At 39.5% G+C, this 18,207-nt stretch overlaps 1 protein-coding gene across 4 annotated transcripts in view; it reads left to right on the top strand.

The window, feature by feature from the left end:
- The window catches only part of RTKN2 (rhotekin 2), a 44,381-nt gene that overhangs the window by 15,031 nt on the left and 11,143 nt on the right, over nt 1-18,207 (top strand). For 2 of the 4 annotated variants that reach the window (XM_053388365.1, XM_053388366.1), the window contains exons 7-12: nt 28-122; nt 1,270-1,376; nt 3,890-4,021; nt 8,447-8,612; nt 9,382-9,489; nt 11,051-13,728. In XM_053388365.1, the coding sequence (XP_053244340.1) occupies nt 28-122; nt 1,270-1,376; nt 3,890-4,021; nt 8,447-8,612; nt 9,382-9,489; nt 11,051-11,598 (1,156 nt within the window). In that variant the 3' untranslated portion in view covers nt 11,599-13,728. Of the gene's footprint in view, nt 1-27; nt 123-1,269; nt 1,377-3,889; nt 4,022-8,446; nt 8,613-9,381; nt 9,490-11,050; nt 13,729-18,207 lie in introns of those variants that run through there. The other 2 variants (XR_008330505.1, XR_008330504.1) reach the window with 1 other exon arrangement.

Here is an 18,207-nt window from a genome sequence, read left to right as displayed (position 1 = left end):
ATACTGAAATAAACCTATCTTTACCAGGGGTGCAAAATACAATTTGCTGGCACATACATCTTTGGGATTGGAGAGTGTCAACAACAATTTCAGGACCCACAACCTTACTGCCGTGGGAGATGGTAAGTTCAGAGTCAATAAGATAAATGATGTATGAGTAGAATATTCCAACTTGATTTCAAAGTACTCAGATGTAGCGATTGTTTTCCTTGCCTCATGTTTTGCCAAACCTTATGAAGGTAGCTTTTCTCCCTGCTATCTTAACCAGCATTTGGAAGGAAAGAATTCGCACTTTGATGGATAGTCCCCCCTGCCTCCCGAACTACCTCTTGTAATTTCCCCAAATCTCTGTCCAATGCACATTCATTCAAAACTAAGTCCCACTTTGCTAAGTAGACTGTGCTGCAGTTGGAGGCAAGTGAGTATGAGGTTCAGAACCTGGAACGAATTGTAAAAGCAGCATTTGTATGGGGCAGACAGATGCTACTAGGAAAGGTGAGATAAATGCCCATGCCAACCCCCCCCCCCGTGTTTTTATGTATATAATTCTCCTGCAGTAGATGAAACCTGTTTACATGGTGTGTGGTTTTTAAAAAATATATTGGCATTTCTAGTCACGTATACTGGATGAAAGCACCACCGAAAATATAACAAACCCATGTGAGTTCTGGTTCACAGTCTTAGAACAATTGTGGACATGCATAACAAATTACTCCGGATTCCTGTACAGCAGAACAGTGCCATTCAAATCTAACACACTTATTAAGCCACAAAATTCTTCCTTTTTTCCTTCTGTTTTTTATTTTGGATGCCTAAGTCAGCTTCTGCATTCAACAGCTTCTACATTCAGCAGCTGACCAGCAACTCTCTTGAGCTGACTTTTGTATGAGGAGGTGGAAGGAATGAGAATTTGTTTGGTAAATGAAATGTATGATGAGGTGATGATCGCTTAAGATCATGTTGAAGAAACAAGAGGGTAAACTGAGGGTGGATTCAGCTGTGCTGTTTTTGTTATGTTGTTGGATGCACTAGGCAACTGACCTTCTCTTTGCTGTTTTTGGCAAAGAAATCTTTGTTGTCCAAAGCGGTCTACTGTTCTTTGGTTCTCTCTAGTCCTGTGCGATGGAGATCTCATCCTGTAGTGTAATAAATTCAAATGCTGGCTCCAGTCTTTGTTCCATGTCTTGTAATCAACTATTGGTAAAAAAATAATTCCTATTGAGTAATGACTAATCTGACAATATGCAATGGTCATGGCTTTCTTTTTAGAGGAATCTTCTTTTTGGCTTCCATTGTATGGCAGCCTGTGTTGTCGTCTAATTGCCCAACCATACTGCATGACCAAGGATATGATGACTGGATTTCTTAGTCAACAGGTAAATTGTATTGTAATATATATGTATATATATGGTTGATGTAAACATACACAAGGTTAAAAATTGAAATGTAATGTTCAGTTTTAGCTAGGCAAACTTGTAATGCATTGTACCAGTCTTTTAAGTTGAAGCTGCATTCCCCGCCCCCCATAAAATATTGGTTAGAACATGCACAGATACAAAAATTCACCTCAAGAGCTAAAGGTCTCTTGCATCGCCCTAGGGAAGAGTACAACCCTGTAAAATGTTGAAGGCAGCCTTGAACACAAAATGTAAATGAATATTAGCATGATTTAAAATAAACACCACAAACATGGGCAATAATATCCCTATAGGAAAATGATTATGCTGAAATAAAGTGCAGAAGCAAAAACGGCCCCTGACTTACTGGTGTCAGTTGGCAATTGTGTCATTGTTGAGGTTGAGACTGGAAGATTGAAAGGAAAATTTGTTAGCCAGGTGATGCAGTATTATATTCATTAATGTGAAATCCTCTTTTTTTAAAAAAATGACTTTTGTGACATGATAACTACAATGATAAACACTGGGTTGAAAAGAAACAAATCATTAGGGTGTTGCCATAGCTAAGTGTACATTACCTTGAATAATACATCTTCCCACGTGGACTTGATGCTGACCAGTATCACATGCACAGGGTATTACTTTGGAGGAATTTATGTTTGTGTGTATATCAATGAATTGTTACATGCTACATGTGCCACGTTATGTTGGACACAGGTCATTTCCCTTTTCTTCACAGTTTCCAATAAACATCACCATAAGTTTGACACTTGCACATAAAATGTTAGCTCTTTATGTGTATCACTGTAGATGGAAAAATGTTTTGATACATACTTTTAAAGAAAACATTTACCCGAGTTACAGAGAAATTCTTGAGGTTGCAAAACTGTTACATGTTTTGAAATGCAATAACAAAAAGCATTTAAACATGCACCTTGATTACAGTACTTTTGTAGGGAAGATCAAGGCAGTTAACTAACTAGTAGTTTAATGTTAACAAGAGTTAAATAATATTGACTAAAACGCAAAATACTATGTAAAGAAGCTTACAATCGTTACAGTGGTCACTATGGAATTACCCTTCCCATAGGTAATGCATAAAAATATAGTTAGCCCCAGAAGCAGCTGTACTCACCCCCTGCACAGTGGAGTGTATCATCATCATCATCATCATCATCATTATTATTGTTATTATTATTTTGCAAAGAATCTTGGGAGCCCATGGAGACTGGGGAAGATAGATTATTCTCTGATCTTAATAATCAGAGCTCTAGTGAATAGAGCAGAAATGTGACTGGCAAATTGAGGAAGGAATATCTGTGAATATAAAAACAGCGGCCTATTCTACCCAGAATCAATTTGCTGCCCACCATTATTGGGTAGGCAAGGGCATTTAATCATTTGGGAATCTTAAATATGTCCAATTAATGGATGTTTCATGGACTTATTTACAGAAGTGTCTGTTCCTTTTACGACTTCTTGTTGCCACAAGTAACATTTGTGTTTACTTCCCTCTCTCATGTTTTTATACTAACTTTGTTTAGGGGGGATATTTCTGCTTCTCAATTCTGAAGATCTCTTAATGGAATAAAAGATGTTGCATCTTTATTGCCATTCAATATTGTCTGTGAAAATTCCTAGTTGCCTAATTTTTTTAAACAAGCTATTTTACCTAAATTATTAAGACATAAGCTAATGAGTAATCTCCAGCTGTTAAAATGCCTTGTGAATGGATGTTGGAACTTAGATACACAATGCAGAAGAGCAGACTGGATTGATAAATAACATAAAATGGAAATGCGTATATATAATTTATTTATAGAAAGAGGCTGCATCTAGACACATCAAAGAAGTGTTTCAGTTTAAAGTGTTGTAAATTTAAACAGGGAAAACAGGTAGAGAAAAACAGGACTCCACATTGCCATCTGGTGGCACAATGTTCTATTGCATATACAACGCATATACCTTATTTTTCGCCCTATAAGACGCACCAGACCACAAGACGCACCTAGTTTTTGGAGGAGGAAAACAAGGAAAAAAATATTCTGAATCTCAGAAGCCAGAACAGCAAGAGGGATCGCTGTGCAGTGAAAGCAGCAATCCCTCTTGCTGTTCTGGCTTCTGTGATAGCTGCGCAGCCTGCATTCGCTCCATAAGACGCACACACATTTCCCCTTACGTTTTAGGAGGAAAAAGTGAGTCTTATAGAGCAAAAAATACGGCAAATCACTTTTTCGTAACCACTCTAGCTGAGTCCAGAGAAAGCTAAATCATGTCATTAACAATGGTAGATTTGCATCATAATACTGTTAAGCACATTACAAAATATCACGAGATGACCAGGTAAGTCTTTAGTGATATTTGCTTTAGCTCTTGCGTGAAATTTTCTTCTCAAATTATTATATGGACAACTCCGCAATTCATTATTTCCCCAAGAAAATTTAGTTCATTGAGAAGTAAAACTTATGCTAAACGTGTTTGCTTTCTTGCAGCAAAAGATAGGGAATGTGACTGGATGGAGGAAACTATACTGTGTACTGAGAGGTGGCAAACTCCTTTGTTATTGTACACCAGAAGAAATAGAAGCTAAAGTGGAGCCGACTTTGACAGTTTCTGTCAACAAGGTAAAATATAACATCTGCTACTCAAGCTAAGTTACAGTGCTCCTTTTGTATGTTGTTAAGCTAAACTGGAAATGCTATTTGTGTCTCAGGTGATGGAGTTCCTTCCATGCCAGGTGTGGGAGCTAAGGGTAGCATTGCATGAAAGCTTCAGGGGCACAGTTTCTGAGTCTCTAATTGGAACCTCGGTTACCAATAACTGCAGCTCTTTTTGACAGTTCGTTTTGTGTTTTTTCTGCTACTAATGCAAAGATGCTTTTTAGGTTGTTGATACTACAGCCATATACAAGTTTTGCTTTTTTGATCCATGGGGAGAGTGCCCCCTGCCATAAAGGCTTCATATATTTTATATAAATCCGTGGTTTCCAATGTAGGGCACACGCCCCACAGGGGGGGCAATTTGATTTTTAAGGGCGGCAATTCGAGAATGAGTTATTAACAGTAAATGGCCTTTTAGGCTTCCTCCACGTGAACAGGAGTTCACTTTTGATATAATAAGAATTATATATCACCGGGGGGGTGGGATAAGGATTTTAGAGGTGCTTAGGTGGGGCATGGCCAAAAAAAGGTTGGGGACCACTGATAAAAGTATATGCAAAAGACAAATGAGGAAGATTCTCTACTGTCTCCATGTCACATATGCTTAAGTACAGAATTTAAAACCTAGTTTTTGGCTCAGTTCTTCCTTCCTTCCTTTCTTCCTTCCTTTCTTTCTTTCTTTCTTTCTTTCTTTCTTTCTTTTTCTCACACACCAGTAACCAACAGGATACTGGAAGGCATCATACATATCTATTCATGTGTATCTAGGAGAGATGATTTAGATAGGAATTGCATGAATGGGGCAAACTCATGCTTCCTTCCTTCATTAATTGTGGGAAAGAACTGTGCAGTTGGTTCACTCATGTGGTTTCTATATTCAACCTGTCCTAAAGTGCTATAGGAAGAGGTTTCAGGGAAGCAGCACCCATACCACTGCCAGGTAAGTGTGAATGGTAGGACCTGAACACAGCAACTTTCCAGTACTGAGGTGCTATAATTGGAAGCCTCTGTGCTAGAACATCCTGCCTGAGTGAACCATGTGAGGGCAGATAACTAAACCATAGATTGAGCAACATCTTTCAAGATGTTTAATCCAAGGGGCTAATACGTTATTAACTTCCATAAATTTTGCAGAGTACTGGTTGATCAAATCTATTCACATTTCTTCAGAAGCGAGTCCACTTTGTTCAATGGGGCTTACTCCCCAGTCAGTGAGTTTAGGATTGCAACCTCAGTCTCCACTTAATTGAAAGACCTAGCATACACTGCCACACCTTAAGTTGTTTGTTTAGTCTCTGAGAGACAAGTGTATTCATTATTTCTTAGTCAAAAGTGGGGACAGTACTGTGTCAAAGGACTGACAGTACATTTAGACCTGCGTGTTATGCTGGAGAGAGCTTGTGGGCACTTTAAATAGCATGCTTAATATGCAGTTCCTTGGATACATCCCATCTGTTGCATAATGTATTACCGCTTCAGAAACATACCGACCTATTACTGCTGAAGTTAGCATCTTCCATCACTTAAATAATCAAATGAAGTATAAAATGTCTCTTACTTGAGAATCACTTTTGTTTTATAAATGCATTTGCGGCATAAGATACATAGCAAACACTAAATGAACTTATGTCACTGGGTTGCTTCAAGTTCTAACCTGTCAAATGTAAATCTATTTGACTTAATTTTATACTGGTATCTATGGTTACCTGCATTAATAGGACACAGCATTTATGGATGAATTACTTAATCTCCTATTTTTAGAATGAAAAATTTAAATGAGCAAATTCATCAGATATGCTACAAACAGCTGTGTTTGTATTTCAAACAGCTCCTCCGGTATTTTTTAAAATGTATCCCATCAATAATATTTTGCAGATTTTTCAAAGACTTGTCAGCCCTGGAATTCCGCACCCCTACCCCCATGACAATATATGTGACTTACTTTTCCTAGTTACATATTTAATCTTTACTGGTGTGAACTGACAGACATTCCACAGAAAAGGGGATGTGTGGATGTGTGTTTGAAGTGAAATGGGATTAAATAAGAACAGAGAAGTCCTCCTGTCTATATAACTACAGTAGTAGGTTCCTTGGCTTTATAAAGAGATGGGTTTAATGTCTGTCTTCTTGTGAAGAAGGTTTATTTTTGTTTTTGCAGTGGTGAGATAGTTGGATGACATGACTTATCAAAAAAATAATGTATGTGGCTGAGATAATTAGGTTGCAGTCTTGTTCAATTCAATGTGGTAAATTCGATTGCGATCAATGGGGTATTGGGCATATGAAACCGTTTGTGGAATTGCAACCTAATTTTAAATAGGTCTCAAAGCATGCATCACTTAATCAGAATAACTGTTGTTGGCATTCGTGCATTTCAAGAGACAATGGAGTGTGCCCCTGGGGGCAAAGTCCAACCATGCATTAGCAGCACTGAAGTGAACTTCCTGGGGTGTAAGCCTGAAGCAGTGTGCTTGGAGGACCTGGCCTGCCCAGATGACAAGACCCACCTCTCAGCCTTACTGATGTGGTCCAAAGGAAAACAGAGCAATATATTTGGCTGCAGGAGTTGTCTTTTAAAGATGTGTTCTTAACTGAATGTGAAGGTCACACTGGCTGCATAAGAGCACTGCCTTTCTGTGAGAATCTTGGATAATGTTTAAATGGCCCAGCTGCATGGGCAAGGTCTGATCATGTTGGCCTAAACCACAAAATCAATGCAGACTCCAGGGTTGGGGTCCATATTATCAGCTCTCACCTGCATGATTAGGGTGGTGGGTTGTTTTTTTAATTCAGGTAATTCTATTTTAGTCTTCATCTGTGCCACCACACAGCTATTCCCAGAGCAGCTCACAGATCAAAGATTAAAAATATTGTAACCAGAAATACACTAACTAATTGTAAAATAGCAAAACCAGAGCCAAGTAAAAGTAAAAGCTGCTAGTTCAAACAACATCTAAAAAGCCTGCATACATAAAAAGATATTTTACCTGGCACTGAAAGAGCAATAGTAACTGCCAGGCAATATGCCAAGAGAGGCACTCTGAAGATGGAGGCGATGGAGGCCTCATCACTGAAAGGCCCCACCTGCCTTGCCTCCGACAGTAGGGGAACTCACAATGGAACCCTTGGAGAACACCTGGGCAGGTCCAAGTGGGAGCAAACAGTTCTTGTAGTACATTGTAAAGAGCATTATCACAGATGGTGTTCCAGTTGTAAAGGAGCTGGTAATGGAAAATGTGTCCAGGCAAGCTGGGTAACTTCTGTGGGAAAATGTTTTATAGCTTTAAACAATCTGTGACCCTCCAAGTGTTGGACAATGGTTGGGGATGATAGGAGTTGTAGTTCAGCATCATCTGGAGGGCCACAGGTTAGCCACTCCTGGTCTAAACAGTGACTGAAATCCAGAGTGCAAACGGAGCTGCCCCGCTCCACTCACATTCTCAAGAGTGGCAGAAGAAGATGGATTAAGCAATAAACTTAACTGTGCAAATGGACTCCCCCCCTCCCAATGCTTCTCTGGATACTACTCAGTTTATGTACCTCTTTGGATTTAGTCAGTTTCTCTTGAATAAATCTGTCATTGCAAAATGTAACTGATTGCAAAGAAGGTGGGGGGGAGAGGAGCTCTAATTGACATCTCAAAATCTCTTGGTTGACAGACCTACTTTTGGAAATCACAGAAAATTAGGTGGCAACAATGCAGTTAGACTTGTAGGTGTACTGGACAGTTTAAAGAGCTCCAGTTTCTCCATTGTTGCTGCAATGTATGTTTAAAATAGCACTGAAGCCAGTTCAGGAAGTGAAACTGGTCTTGGTGTTCTTAACAAGTACAAGACATGAAGACAGAGTAGTTCAAGGATATGCCAGTGAGTAGATGGGAACAACGTACAGGTTACTTGGGGAAAGTTTGTCAGTATGATAATTCAATCAGTTCAGCAACAGATATCACTTTAATTGATACCGAATGATTTCTCTTACTCTTAATTTAACTGATATGAAATATGCCTCAATTTTCTGAATCTGAGCAATCTAAAAAGCAATCCTGTTTAGAACCATCCAAATGATGTCTCCTCCTGCCCATTATGAAATATGTTCTAAATATGCTCACTTTAATGCATACCTTTTTAATTTGAGTTCTTCTTTAAGCAGAATTAATGTCCATATAACATCACCTTGAAAATTGCAGTCATGGAACTAAATAGTGCCTAGCTGACAACTGTCAAGTAACCTATTATTTTTCTATTTGATTAAAGTTGTAGAGTGTGTGTGTGTGTGTGTGTGTGTGTGTGTGTGTGTGTGTATGAGAGAGAGAGAGAGAGAGAGAGAGAGAGAGAGAGAGCGAGCGAGCGAGCGCATTATAGTTTCACTCTGTATTTATATAACATTTAGGAAACCAGAATTCGTGCTGTGGATAAAGATACCCCGATGAACTCCAATAACTTTTCTGTTATCAACCCTGAGGCTGGTGAAACTGTGACTCAGATTTTTGCAGTTGAAAGCCGTGAAGACCTTTATAACTGGATGGAAGCTTTCTGGCAGCACTTCTATGACTTCAGTAAGTAGCGCCGTCTCCTTTTGTACAGGAGTGCCTATGTATGTTCAAAGAATGCACTGAACATTTTGAACTCACATTGCATAACAATCCTGTCATTTGCAAGTAGAATAAAATAAAAAAGCTCTCTGTTCTCCAGCACATTAGGTAGTATGTTCTTCAGAGGAAGAGTAGGAAATCTTTTAACTTTGATAATCTGATCCTTCATTGCTTTATTCCCTTGATATTCTGGAGGCTCAGAAAGAAGACGATTGGGAAACCATCTATTGGGGAAATGTTTCAGCGGGGTGGTATAAAAGTTTCCTATGTGTTCCTCCCTCCCCCAAATACATCTCATAACTGTTTATACTGCTGAGCAGAGCCTTCTACTGAGATTTCAGTGCGCCTCTTCTTCCCCTTCCATCACAGTGATTTGCAATAAAATAAATGAATATTTATGTCAAGCTGAAATATCTGACAGTAACAGTATTAAGGTATAAATTGTAAAGATTGGGACTTGGTCATGCTGTGAGAATTGATTGTCTTGTTCCCATGTTGGAAGCCTGAGGAATCCTAGCTTACTTTGCCACTGCAAAGGTATAGTACTTGCTTGAGAGATTATGGCATTATTGGAAGCATCCAGATCTTCGTCAGCTAGCAATCTGGAGGAATTGTGAAAGAGTTAATGCAGCATTTATGAAACAGTTCCCGATTTGGGGCATTATTAACCAGATAAAATTACAAAAAGTGGCGTATTTTGACTTCCTCTCACTGCTTTCTGATTTCATTTTAGGCCAGTGGAAACACTGTTGTGAAGAATTCATGAAAATTGAGATTATGTCACCACGGAAACCACCATTGTTCTTGACGAAAGAGGCTACTTCAGTTTACCAAGATATGAGTAAGTGGGAGATAGCAGGGTATTTGAAGCAACACTGGACACATCCTATTGTGTCTCTGTTTTATAATCTGTGTGGAGGTTGAATCAATTTCTGTTCTTGCATAACTCTCATTCCCCGCCCCCCCAGTGAAGGGGGAATCCAACCTTATTCCCCCACCCGAGCCCTCTACATGTTTCCAAAATCTGTTCTCATGGGGTTCTCCAAACCTCGGGAACAGATTTTGTGGCTGCACACAGGGCTGCCCCACTCAGTTCAACCCTGTGCACAATTAGCTGACAGTAAGTCCTGTTGTTCTTAGGCTGGATAACTGTTTGGCAGTAACTGATAATTTTGCATGATATCTGCAGTTGGTAAATTTCGTGTTCTCTAGTTTACTATGTATAATGTTGCAACTGGTTAGATCCATCTTGACCAAGCGCAGACCTGAGAAGCAGAGTGGCTAAGATGCTGTGCAATAAATTGGGGGTTCCTGGTTTGAATTCCATGTCCTCCTTCACTCATACAATCACAGAGTTGTAGAGTTGGAAGGGATCCCAAGGGCCGTCTGGTCCAAACTCCAGTGAAGGAGGATCCACCACCTTCTAAGGTAAGCTGTTCCACTGGTGAACAGCTCTTAATGCTAGAAAGTTCTTCCTAATGTTTAGTTGGAATCTCCTTTCTTATCATTTGAATCCATTGGCTTGGTTTTGGCAACTCACTGGGGTGTTGTAGGCAAGGCATTCTCTCCCATTCTCTGATCCCTCATTTGGGTTGTTATATACATGTGAAGTATTATTATTGTTTCTGGATGCTTCTATTCCAGCTATATTATAAGAACACCCCATTTGCCTCTGCTGGCAAGGGGATTGGAACCATCTTTCTGATCAGTCTAAAATTACCTGACTCTTCTAGGACATGTTATGAATAAAATTGACTTTGCAGCTGACTAGCAGTAGAAAATAATGGTTTGCTCCCAAGCCCAGCAACAGTTTGTTGACCCCCTGCCCTTGAGGCTGTAAAAATTGTTATATTGATTACTGTGCTGTGCATTGAAACAGTCTCAAAGCAGAGTAATATTTGAACAGTGTTTTAAGTGGCCACAAGTAAATCAAGAGTCAAATATGGAGGTACAGCATGAAAGTTGCATTGTAGTTTTTAAAGAAAACGAGTAATAAACCACATTTATCCTCTTCAAAATGAAAGGAGGTTCATGGTAGGCATTGGCATTCAATATTCCCTGCTCCCTGGACAGTGCTAAGAATTCAGTAAAAATTAATGAAGATCCACAATAGTTTAACCTCCTGCTGCTGATTTTACAAGGTAAAGTATTCCACCTAATGAAGCCTGCTGTACAGTGGACAGTAAAGCCATAATTGGCTGTGTTCATAATATTATGGTGTGTGTTTTGTTGATGTGTAAAAGTACAGGAATTTCTGCTGCCCAGGACAATTTTAGGGTCTTGTTTTCCATAAAGGTGTGCATGTTTTTATATCGTCGTGGTAAGGTTTAAACACTGGGCTCAACAACACAGCTAAGTATCAATGTAATAAGAATTTTATGTTGTCTTTTAAAATGTGATAGGCATAGATTCCCCAGTAAAACATGAAGCATTCCCTGATACAGTGCAACGAAAAGTTGAGGAAGTCAATGGGGAGCTGCCGATTGGCCAACAAGAAGGTTTGCCACCTTCATGGGCAGCCATGTTTGACGGTTCTCACCACATGCTTGTGCAGAAAAGCCTGCTTCCAGGAGCGAAAGAAGAGGCCATAAGCCCTAGTGAAGGGAAGGGCAAGAAGAGAAGAGCACCCCTTCCACCATCTGATAAGCCGCCATACATCACAGGAGCACGGACAATGTCAGATCAATTGGGCAAGGAAAACATCTGGAATAATTCTCCTCATAAAAACAGTTCTCCTGATTCCATCTCATCTTCTGTTCCTCACTTCAAACAACCTATTGCAGCTCCCCGCAAACCAACTCCTTGGCAGAAAGGTAACTTCGCTGACAATGAAAATCCTGCCGATTCAGGTACAAAGGTTGATAATAGCGACAAACCCATTCCTGCTCCTAGGCAGAAGTTGGTCAAAGAGATGCTTGAGCCTAGAATCTGTTTTCATTCGCAGGTGTAGGATTGGTGCTTGGTTTGCTCAGAATTACGGGGGCAAAGGGAGTGTTGGCCATGTTCACTATCTGTCTTTCGCCAGAGTTCCTGAAGTGTTAACATATTTATTTTCAACACACAGCCAGGTGATTGAGATTATAGCAAAGGAAACACCTCTCCTTCCATCCTGTCCCCAAATTGTGCTCTGCTTGACATCGCCAGTGTGTAAAGAGATTCCTCAACAAATATACAAATCAGCAGGGTTGTTTTTTTTAACAATGGAGAACCTTCTGATAGACTTAAACTGTTCTCCCCCCCCTCCAAAACATCTGCATGATCTTTAATAATTCAACCCATACATTTCCCCCAGATTGCATTTCAAATATCCAATCTCACATTTACGACAGGTTTTTGAGCAGGCACTTAACTTGAGGAGAATAAAATTCTTCCTTGTGTTGTCAGGATTAACCACAGATGCTGTTGGCCTCTGCCCATAGAAGTCTATGGGACCAGTCTCTAGACCCTCACAGTAATAGGAATGTCTCTTCATGAATGGTCTTACAAAAGAGTTTGAAGAAAATAAAGTACCTGTAGGCCTGCTTGTTTACCATCCCATCCTCCTGTGAAGCTCTCTTGTTCTTGCCCCCTTCCTCTAGTTTTAACCCCGTCCCTGCCCAAGTGGCACACAGCTAGAGTTTGTAAGGCGTTTCCCATAGTGCTTCCAAAGTCAGGTGAATTGTGCAGTGTCAGATGCAATTTGAAATCTCTGTGGGAGCGACCTGTAATAAAACTCATTCCCTTGCCCAGTCCCCCAGGGCTTTGTACTGCATTTCTAGTCCGTCAGGATTTCCCAGGTTCTGTAGCTGGGCTTACCTGGTAATTTAAGCATATGCAGAGTCTTCTAGTCTTTCATTTAAAACAACAACAACAACAACCTTTTATTGCTTTATTAGCACAGTGAACAAGTATCTCTTAGACTTACATTTCTTAGATATATTCTCTTTATTTTCCTGGTTTTGTTTGTGCAGTAGTAATCCTGAATATGAGGTAGCTGTGTATGCGTAAGTGCTGGGCTGAGACAGTAGTCAAGTCCACTGTTCTTAGACATTTGAAGACCCCCAATGCCTGTTTGGGCTGTTAATGTTTTCTGTTGTATTCTGAAATGACATCATCAGAATTCACTCTTCATTGACAGGTGGGAGAGAAACTTCTTTCTTTAGTATTTTAGATAATAACATTTAGATAACAACCCTACAATTCTGTGATCTATGTCTGAATTGTAGAAAGCAACACACATTCATATCTGTAGGAAAAGAGATTCTGCATTGCAAGCAGAAACTAGGTAGAGGAAATGAACACACATTTTCAAATAAAATTGATTTCCCCTCCCCAGAACAATAAGCTTAAATTGAAACTGAGGGTGTGTATAAATTTGAAAGGTGTTTTAAAATTTCTATATATATCTTGGCCTGTTTAAAATCCTAATGTTTTCCTCTTCAAGTGTTTGAATTTGAATGCAAAAGTGGCAGCTTCTTTTTAGTTAGACTGGATTGTATGAATTATGTTAGATTACAAGATTTTACTGTGTGTTAACGTCTTAATGAAATCTGATCAGGTACGGTTTTAACCTATGTATTAGTTCATTGCATTGTGAAGTTGTGTAACATAGAAAGTACATTATATAGTTTGGAGGAGCTATAATTTCAGGATCACCTGTTTTATTTTTTAGCTACTCTTAGAGGAACAGAATAAAGATAATGTAGCAGAGGGTTAGTATGACATTAATGCTCTCTAATCCCTTAATGAGTATAGCAGAATCCTTTTAATTGGCATATTTCTGTTAGCAGTAGGGGAGTGCCAATTAAGCAATCTTCTCAATTTTAAGACTCTCAGGAATATGCTGAGCTTATTGATATTTGCTTTTTATTCCATGCCTTGAACTACAGATTAGTAATGTGCAAAGCATTCCAAATTCCTACATCTTTATTTGATTAGCAAGCCACACTAGCACAGTGAAGCTCCATGAAATATGTCCATAGAGGATGCCTTGATTTAGCAAATGCAGTTCTAAAGCATTTGTGACTGTGACTGAACTTGCAAGACAGCTCTTAGCCACAGAGTTTATCCTCTGAAGTTAATTAAATTGAATTTTTATCCACATTGTCAAACCATTGTATCTTCCTATCAGGGGAGGGGCAGCTCCTCATGCAGAAACTGTACAAAATTCTTAGGGAGGAAATCACCCTTTCCTTCTTGATGTAGTTTCAGAATCTCAAAACATGGCTGAATGGGAGCAAAATAATTGGCTCCCATTCTTCTTCTTTGGCCATTTGACATGTACACCATCTTGAAAAAAGCAATAGCTTCCCTAAGATTTATAAACATTTAGATCTTTGGAAGTAGCTAGTCTCATTAGATAATTAAGTAACAATCTGGGGTGGTGTTACAGTGGCACAATCTAAGCAAAAGGGAGGCGCTGGTGCTCTCATTGCAATCCCTGAAGCTCTATGGACTTCTGGGGCACAGACGATGGTGCAGACTTGCATTTAAAGGCACAGATCTGCCTGTGTAGCTTGGTCCTCAGACGTTATTGTGGGGAGAGCTCAAGTGGTAAGGAGTATCAAGCTTGAATCTGCCACCTCAAACCCTTTCATAACAGGGAGAGGAGCATCTGATCTAGACTGTGACATCTTTATTTAACCATTGGGATCTCTGTGACCCCTCGGACTGATTCTTGGGAAAAAATGTGGGATTTGGATGCAGCATTTGGGGTGCAGGGAGAGAAAAGAAGAAACCCTTGCAACACAGTTTGAATCAGATGTGACCCCTTCCATTTGGTGAGGCACTAGGTATGGGGTGCATATGTGCTTGAGATCTCAGCTGGGATCTCTGCCTGATAAATAGCAGTCTCCACAGGCCTACAGAGAGCTTCATGCAAGTGGCATCTTGCTCATGGACCTCAATAGCAAGGAGAGAATAGAGTCCCCAGAATGGCTGGGATCGGAGCTATTCTTCCTCAATTAGAGATGCAATAAACACCCTTAGGTATTGCACTTCTCACCCAGCTGCCTCCTTGAGGCAGAAAGAATGCCACAGTACCCTTTCTGCGCATGGGAAAGATTGATGTAGCTCCATGTCACACAGGCACCATTAAGGCTGCAAGAGGCAGCAGCTACCTTCAATTCTCAGGACAAAGGGTGTGTGGATGCAGTTGCAGTTACGACTCTTGGTCCTTAAAGTGCTAGATGAGATCGCAGCAAAAAAATCCTTTCCTGGTACTTTGCGTGTCCCAGGAACTGAGTGGTGCATCACTGTCATTTCTCCAGAATCAAGAGTGGGAGAAGTTCAAGCATGGTTGTAGTAGAGAGAAGGGAGGGTTTCAGGTGTGATTTGCAGTGCTGGTATGAGTCATGTGTGCTTTTGGGCATAGTCTAGTTCATAGCATAAGAAATCAAATTCAATAAATTTCCCTGTAGTGGAATTCTAGTAATTCTTATTCACCATTAGACATGTTCAGATGGAAAACTGACGGTGCATTTTGCCTGGAAGAAGGATACCCTGGATTTATTTTCATGCCTTTATATGTCTACCAGCCAATGTCCAGCAAGAAGTGCCAGGGAAGCAAAGTAGTGCCGCCAACTTCTTCACGCTTTATTATTTTCCCAAACAGCTAAAGCCTACAGGTATGATATTGGCTCCAGGGTAGCCTCATTTTGCCCATGTGCAGTTGAGCCAGGGTGGTGTGTGTGTTTGTGTGTGTGTACACATACACACACACACGGATTGCAGGGAACATGACTTCAAATCTGTGCTCACCCATGAAGCTCAATGGGTGACGCGAGCCCAGTCTCTCTCTCCAAACTTATCTTCACAGGGCTGTTGTGAGAATAAAATGGGATGATCCTCAAGCACACAACTGCAAGATCATTGGAGAGAGAATGGAATTAAAAAAAAAGATAGATAACAATGCTGTCTAATAATCTCTCATACCGTATTGAAAGTTCCTCAATTTGTCCCCCTGCCCCCTTTGATCGAGCTCTTAAGGAATGATTTTACATATGCATGTCCATCACTCACAATCTTACCCCGCAGTGGCTTACTGCTTGATGACAGCTGAACATGTGAACTGCCCCCATTTCAAAGAGAGACACTCCTCCGTTGTCTCTCGAGACAGGCGGATGATACCAACCACAACAATATTTGAGATGATTTTATATGAAGGCTTACTCTGCGGGGTTTGATCTGTGTCTTGTTGCTTGATGTTGCACTTGAGCTGAATGTGCATCTCTTAAGTCGCTCTAATTGCAATCAACTTTGAAGTAAGGGGAGGGCAAACTACATTAGCTGTGGAAGTGGAACCTCACCCTGCCTAGAACTTGCATTTAATCATGCCTCATCACTATTGCATGTGCAAACTGTTAATAATGCCTTGGGTACTCTGTTAAAGGTTCAACGATGTAGGTGGAGTTACTATTTGTGTGAGGATTTTTAAAAAAACTTATTTAATTTGTTTACATGTTTTAATTATGTTTGTGAGTAATATGCTTCCATTTTCCACTAATGCTAAGTGGATAGTTTTGTACTTGAAATGCCTGTGGATGACCTGGTAGATAGTGGTTTTGCTGCTAAATGTGTATTGTTTTTTATTCCAAGGTATGTCAGACTTAAAAAAATATATAACAAATGTAGAAACTTAAATATTGTATAAAATGAGTATGAACAATAAACTTCTGTGTTCGTTATAAGTCTGACTGCTGTGTTTCATTGAGTACATGGATTGATAATATGGACAGATTAGCTACATACGAATGAATTGCATGTCGACGCAAAATAAGAATGGATAAATATGAAGAAATCTGGAATGAATATTTAAGCTATAAGGTGGATAGTGGTGGGAAGTAGGGGGAGGAGAGAGAGGTGGGAAAATATTGTTTAAAAAGGTGTAGTCATAGGCATATCAGTGTATTCAAATCTGAATTGTCAAATTTTGTTATTGTTATTATGGTTTTTGTTGTATGTGTCTTTTGCAATTCATGTTTGTATCGAAAAAATGATTATTACTATTTTTTAAAAAAGACTGGCTGCTGTGTTGGTCTCCAGGAAAGTGGGAACAGGGAGATCTAAAACGGTGCTCTTTTCTTGGAATAATTGTGTTGGTGGAGCAAGGCTTTTTTAATTTTTAAAGTATCCCAGCTTTCCTAATCAATGCAGTTGGCCCAATAAAATACATCATTTTGACTCTGACCTATGGTTTTATTTTGTTTTCAAGTACATTTATAGAATTATAAATCATGCTTCCCTGACCTTTTATGAAATAAAAGAACTATTTTGGGCTTAGCTAATTTCTTAAACTGTACAATCTGCTGAGTAGATCCCCTGGGCTAGAACTGAAGAGTAAACAGTATGTTTGGCCTCGCTGTAACAACAAGGCAAAGAGATAAAGCTATCCAATAGTAAATGTTAATTACATTTCTAATAGTCTGACTATAAGCCATTATGGTGCTAAAAAAGGGAAATATTCATAAAAGTAATTGGACATATTATGTAAACTGACATTCATTTCACTTTAGCATACTTCAGTGAGCACAATATTCTCTGGCTGTTCTGCTGTTTTCTAAATTCTCCAAGGTATGCAAAGGGGCATTGAACAAATAAGCATTTCATATAATTTAGCCAGGGTTTTAAATTTTTATCCCGCCTTTTAGATTTGCTACAGTTGAATGGTTAAGTGTGGTGTGTGTGTTTGTGTGTATCCCTGAAGAGAATATATATATATATATATATATATATATATATATATATATATCCCCCTGAAGATGATGATGGGCTTGGGTCTGGATGGTTCTTGTGCTCAGAAAACAGCTATAATAATTTGGGGTACTTAATCTTTTGCTGAGAAAACACCACTGCATATGCATCAGTTGTGTTTCCTGCATAACATGTTTAGTTGCCCCAAATCAGGATTCCCAGATACATAGATGTTTTAAAGTGTGTGTGTGTGTGTGTGCTATCGCTGCATATTTGTTGCAGAAAATCCTGGCATACACACAGGAAATACATTTGCCACCTAACATGTGAGCCAGGCAATTAGAACAGGCACCTGAGCACTTCTTTGGGGGGTAGGGAGTTGTCAACAGTGAACTATGAATCCGCGCCCCCCCCCCCCGTTAATTTTCTTGGACTCAAAGGGCAGAAACTGCTGTTTGCTGTATGAAATACTTCAAATGCCTCTGCTCTTTTAAAGCCAAACACAGACATAGTATATTTTTGCCCAATTATCATCAACGAACTGTAATAAACTGTTACAAGAAGCTTGGCAGATACTTCAATCTTGGGGAAACTTGATTGATTTATGAGTTTATGAAGAATGCTGAAGTATGATGGATTGATTTTTTTTTTTAAAAAAAATAGTGCTCTGGAAGTCAGTTCAGATGAGTGATTTAATGAAAATCACATTGCGAGCAAAGTTGCGGCAGTTTGCTTCAAGGGATTATACGGAAACAAGATAGGATAATATCTTAATATAACCACTACCAAATGGACATAATTGAGATCTCCCATATGCACATGAAGATCTGTCTGTGAAACATCGCCATAAATTGCTTTTGCTCCATGAAAAATAATCTTTGAACATTTT

This window comes from Podarcis raffonei, chromosome 5 (assembly GCF_027172205.1).
Source record: "Podarcis raffonei isolate rPodRaf1 chromosome 5, rPodRaf1.pri, whole genome shotgun sequence".
Lineage (NCBI taxonomy): Eukaryota > Metazoa > Chordata > Lepidosauria > Squamata > Lacertidae > Podarcis > Podarcis raffonei.
This window is presented reverse-complemented; position numbering and strand designations above follow the sequence as displayed.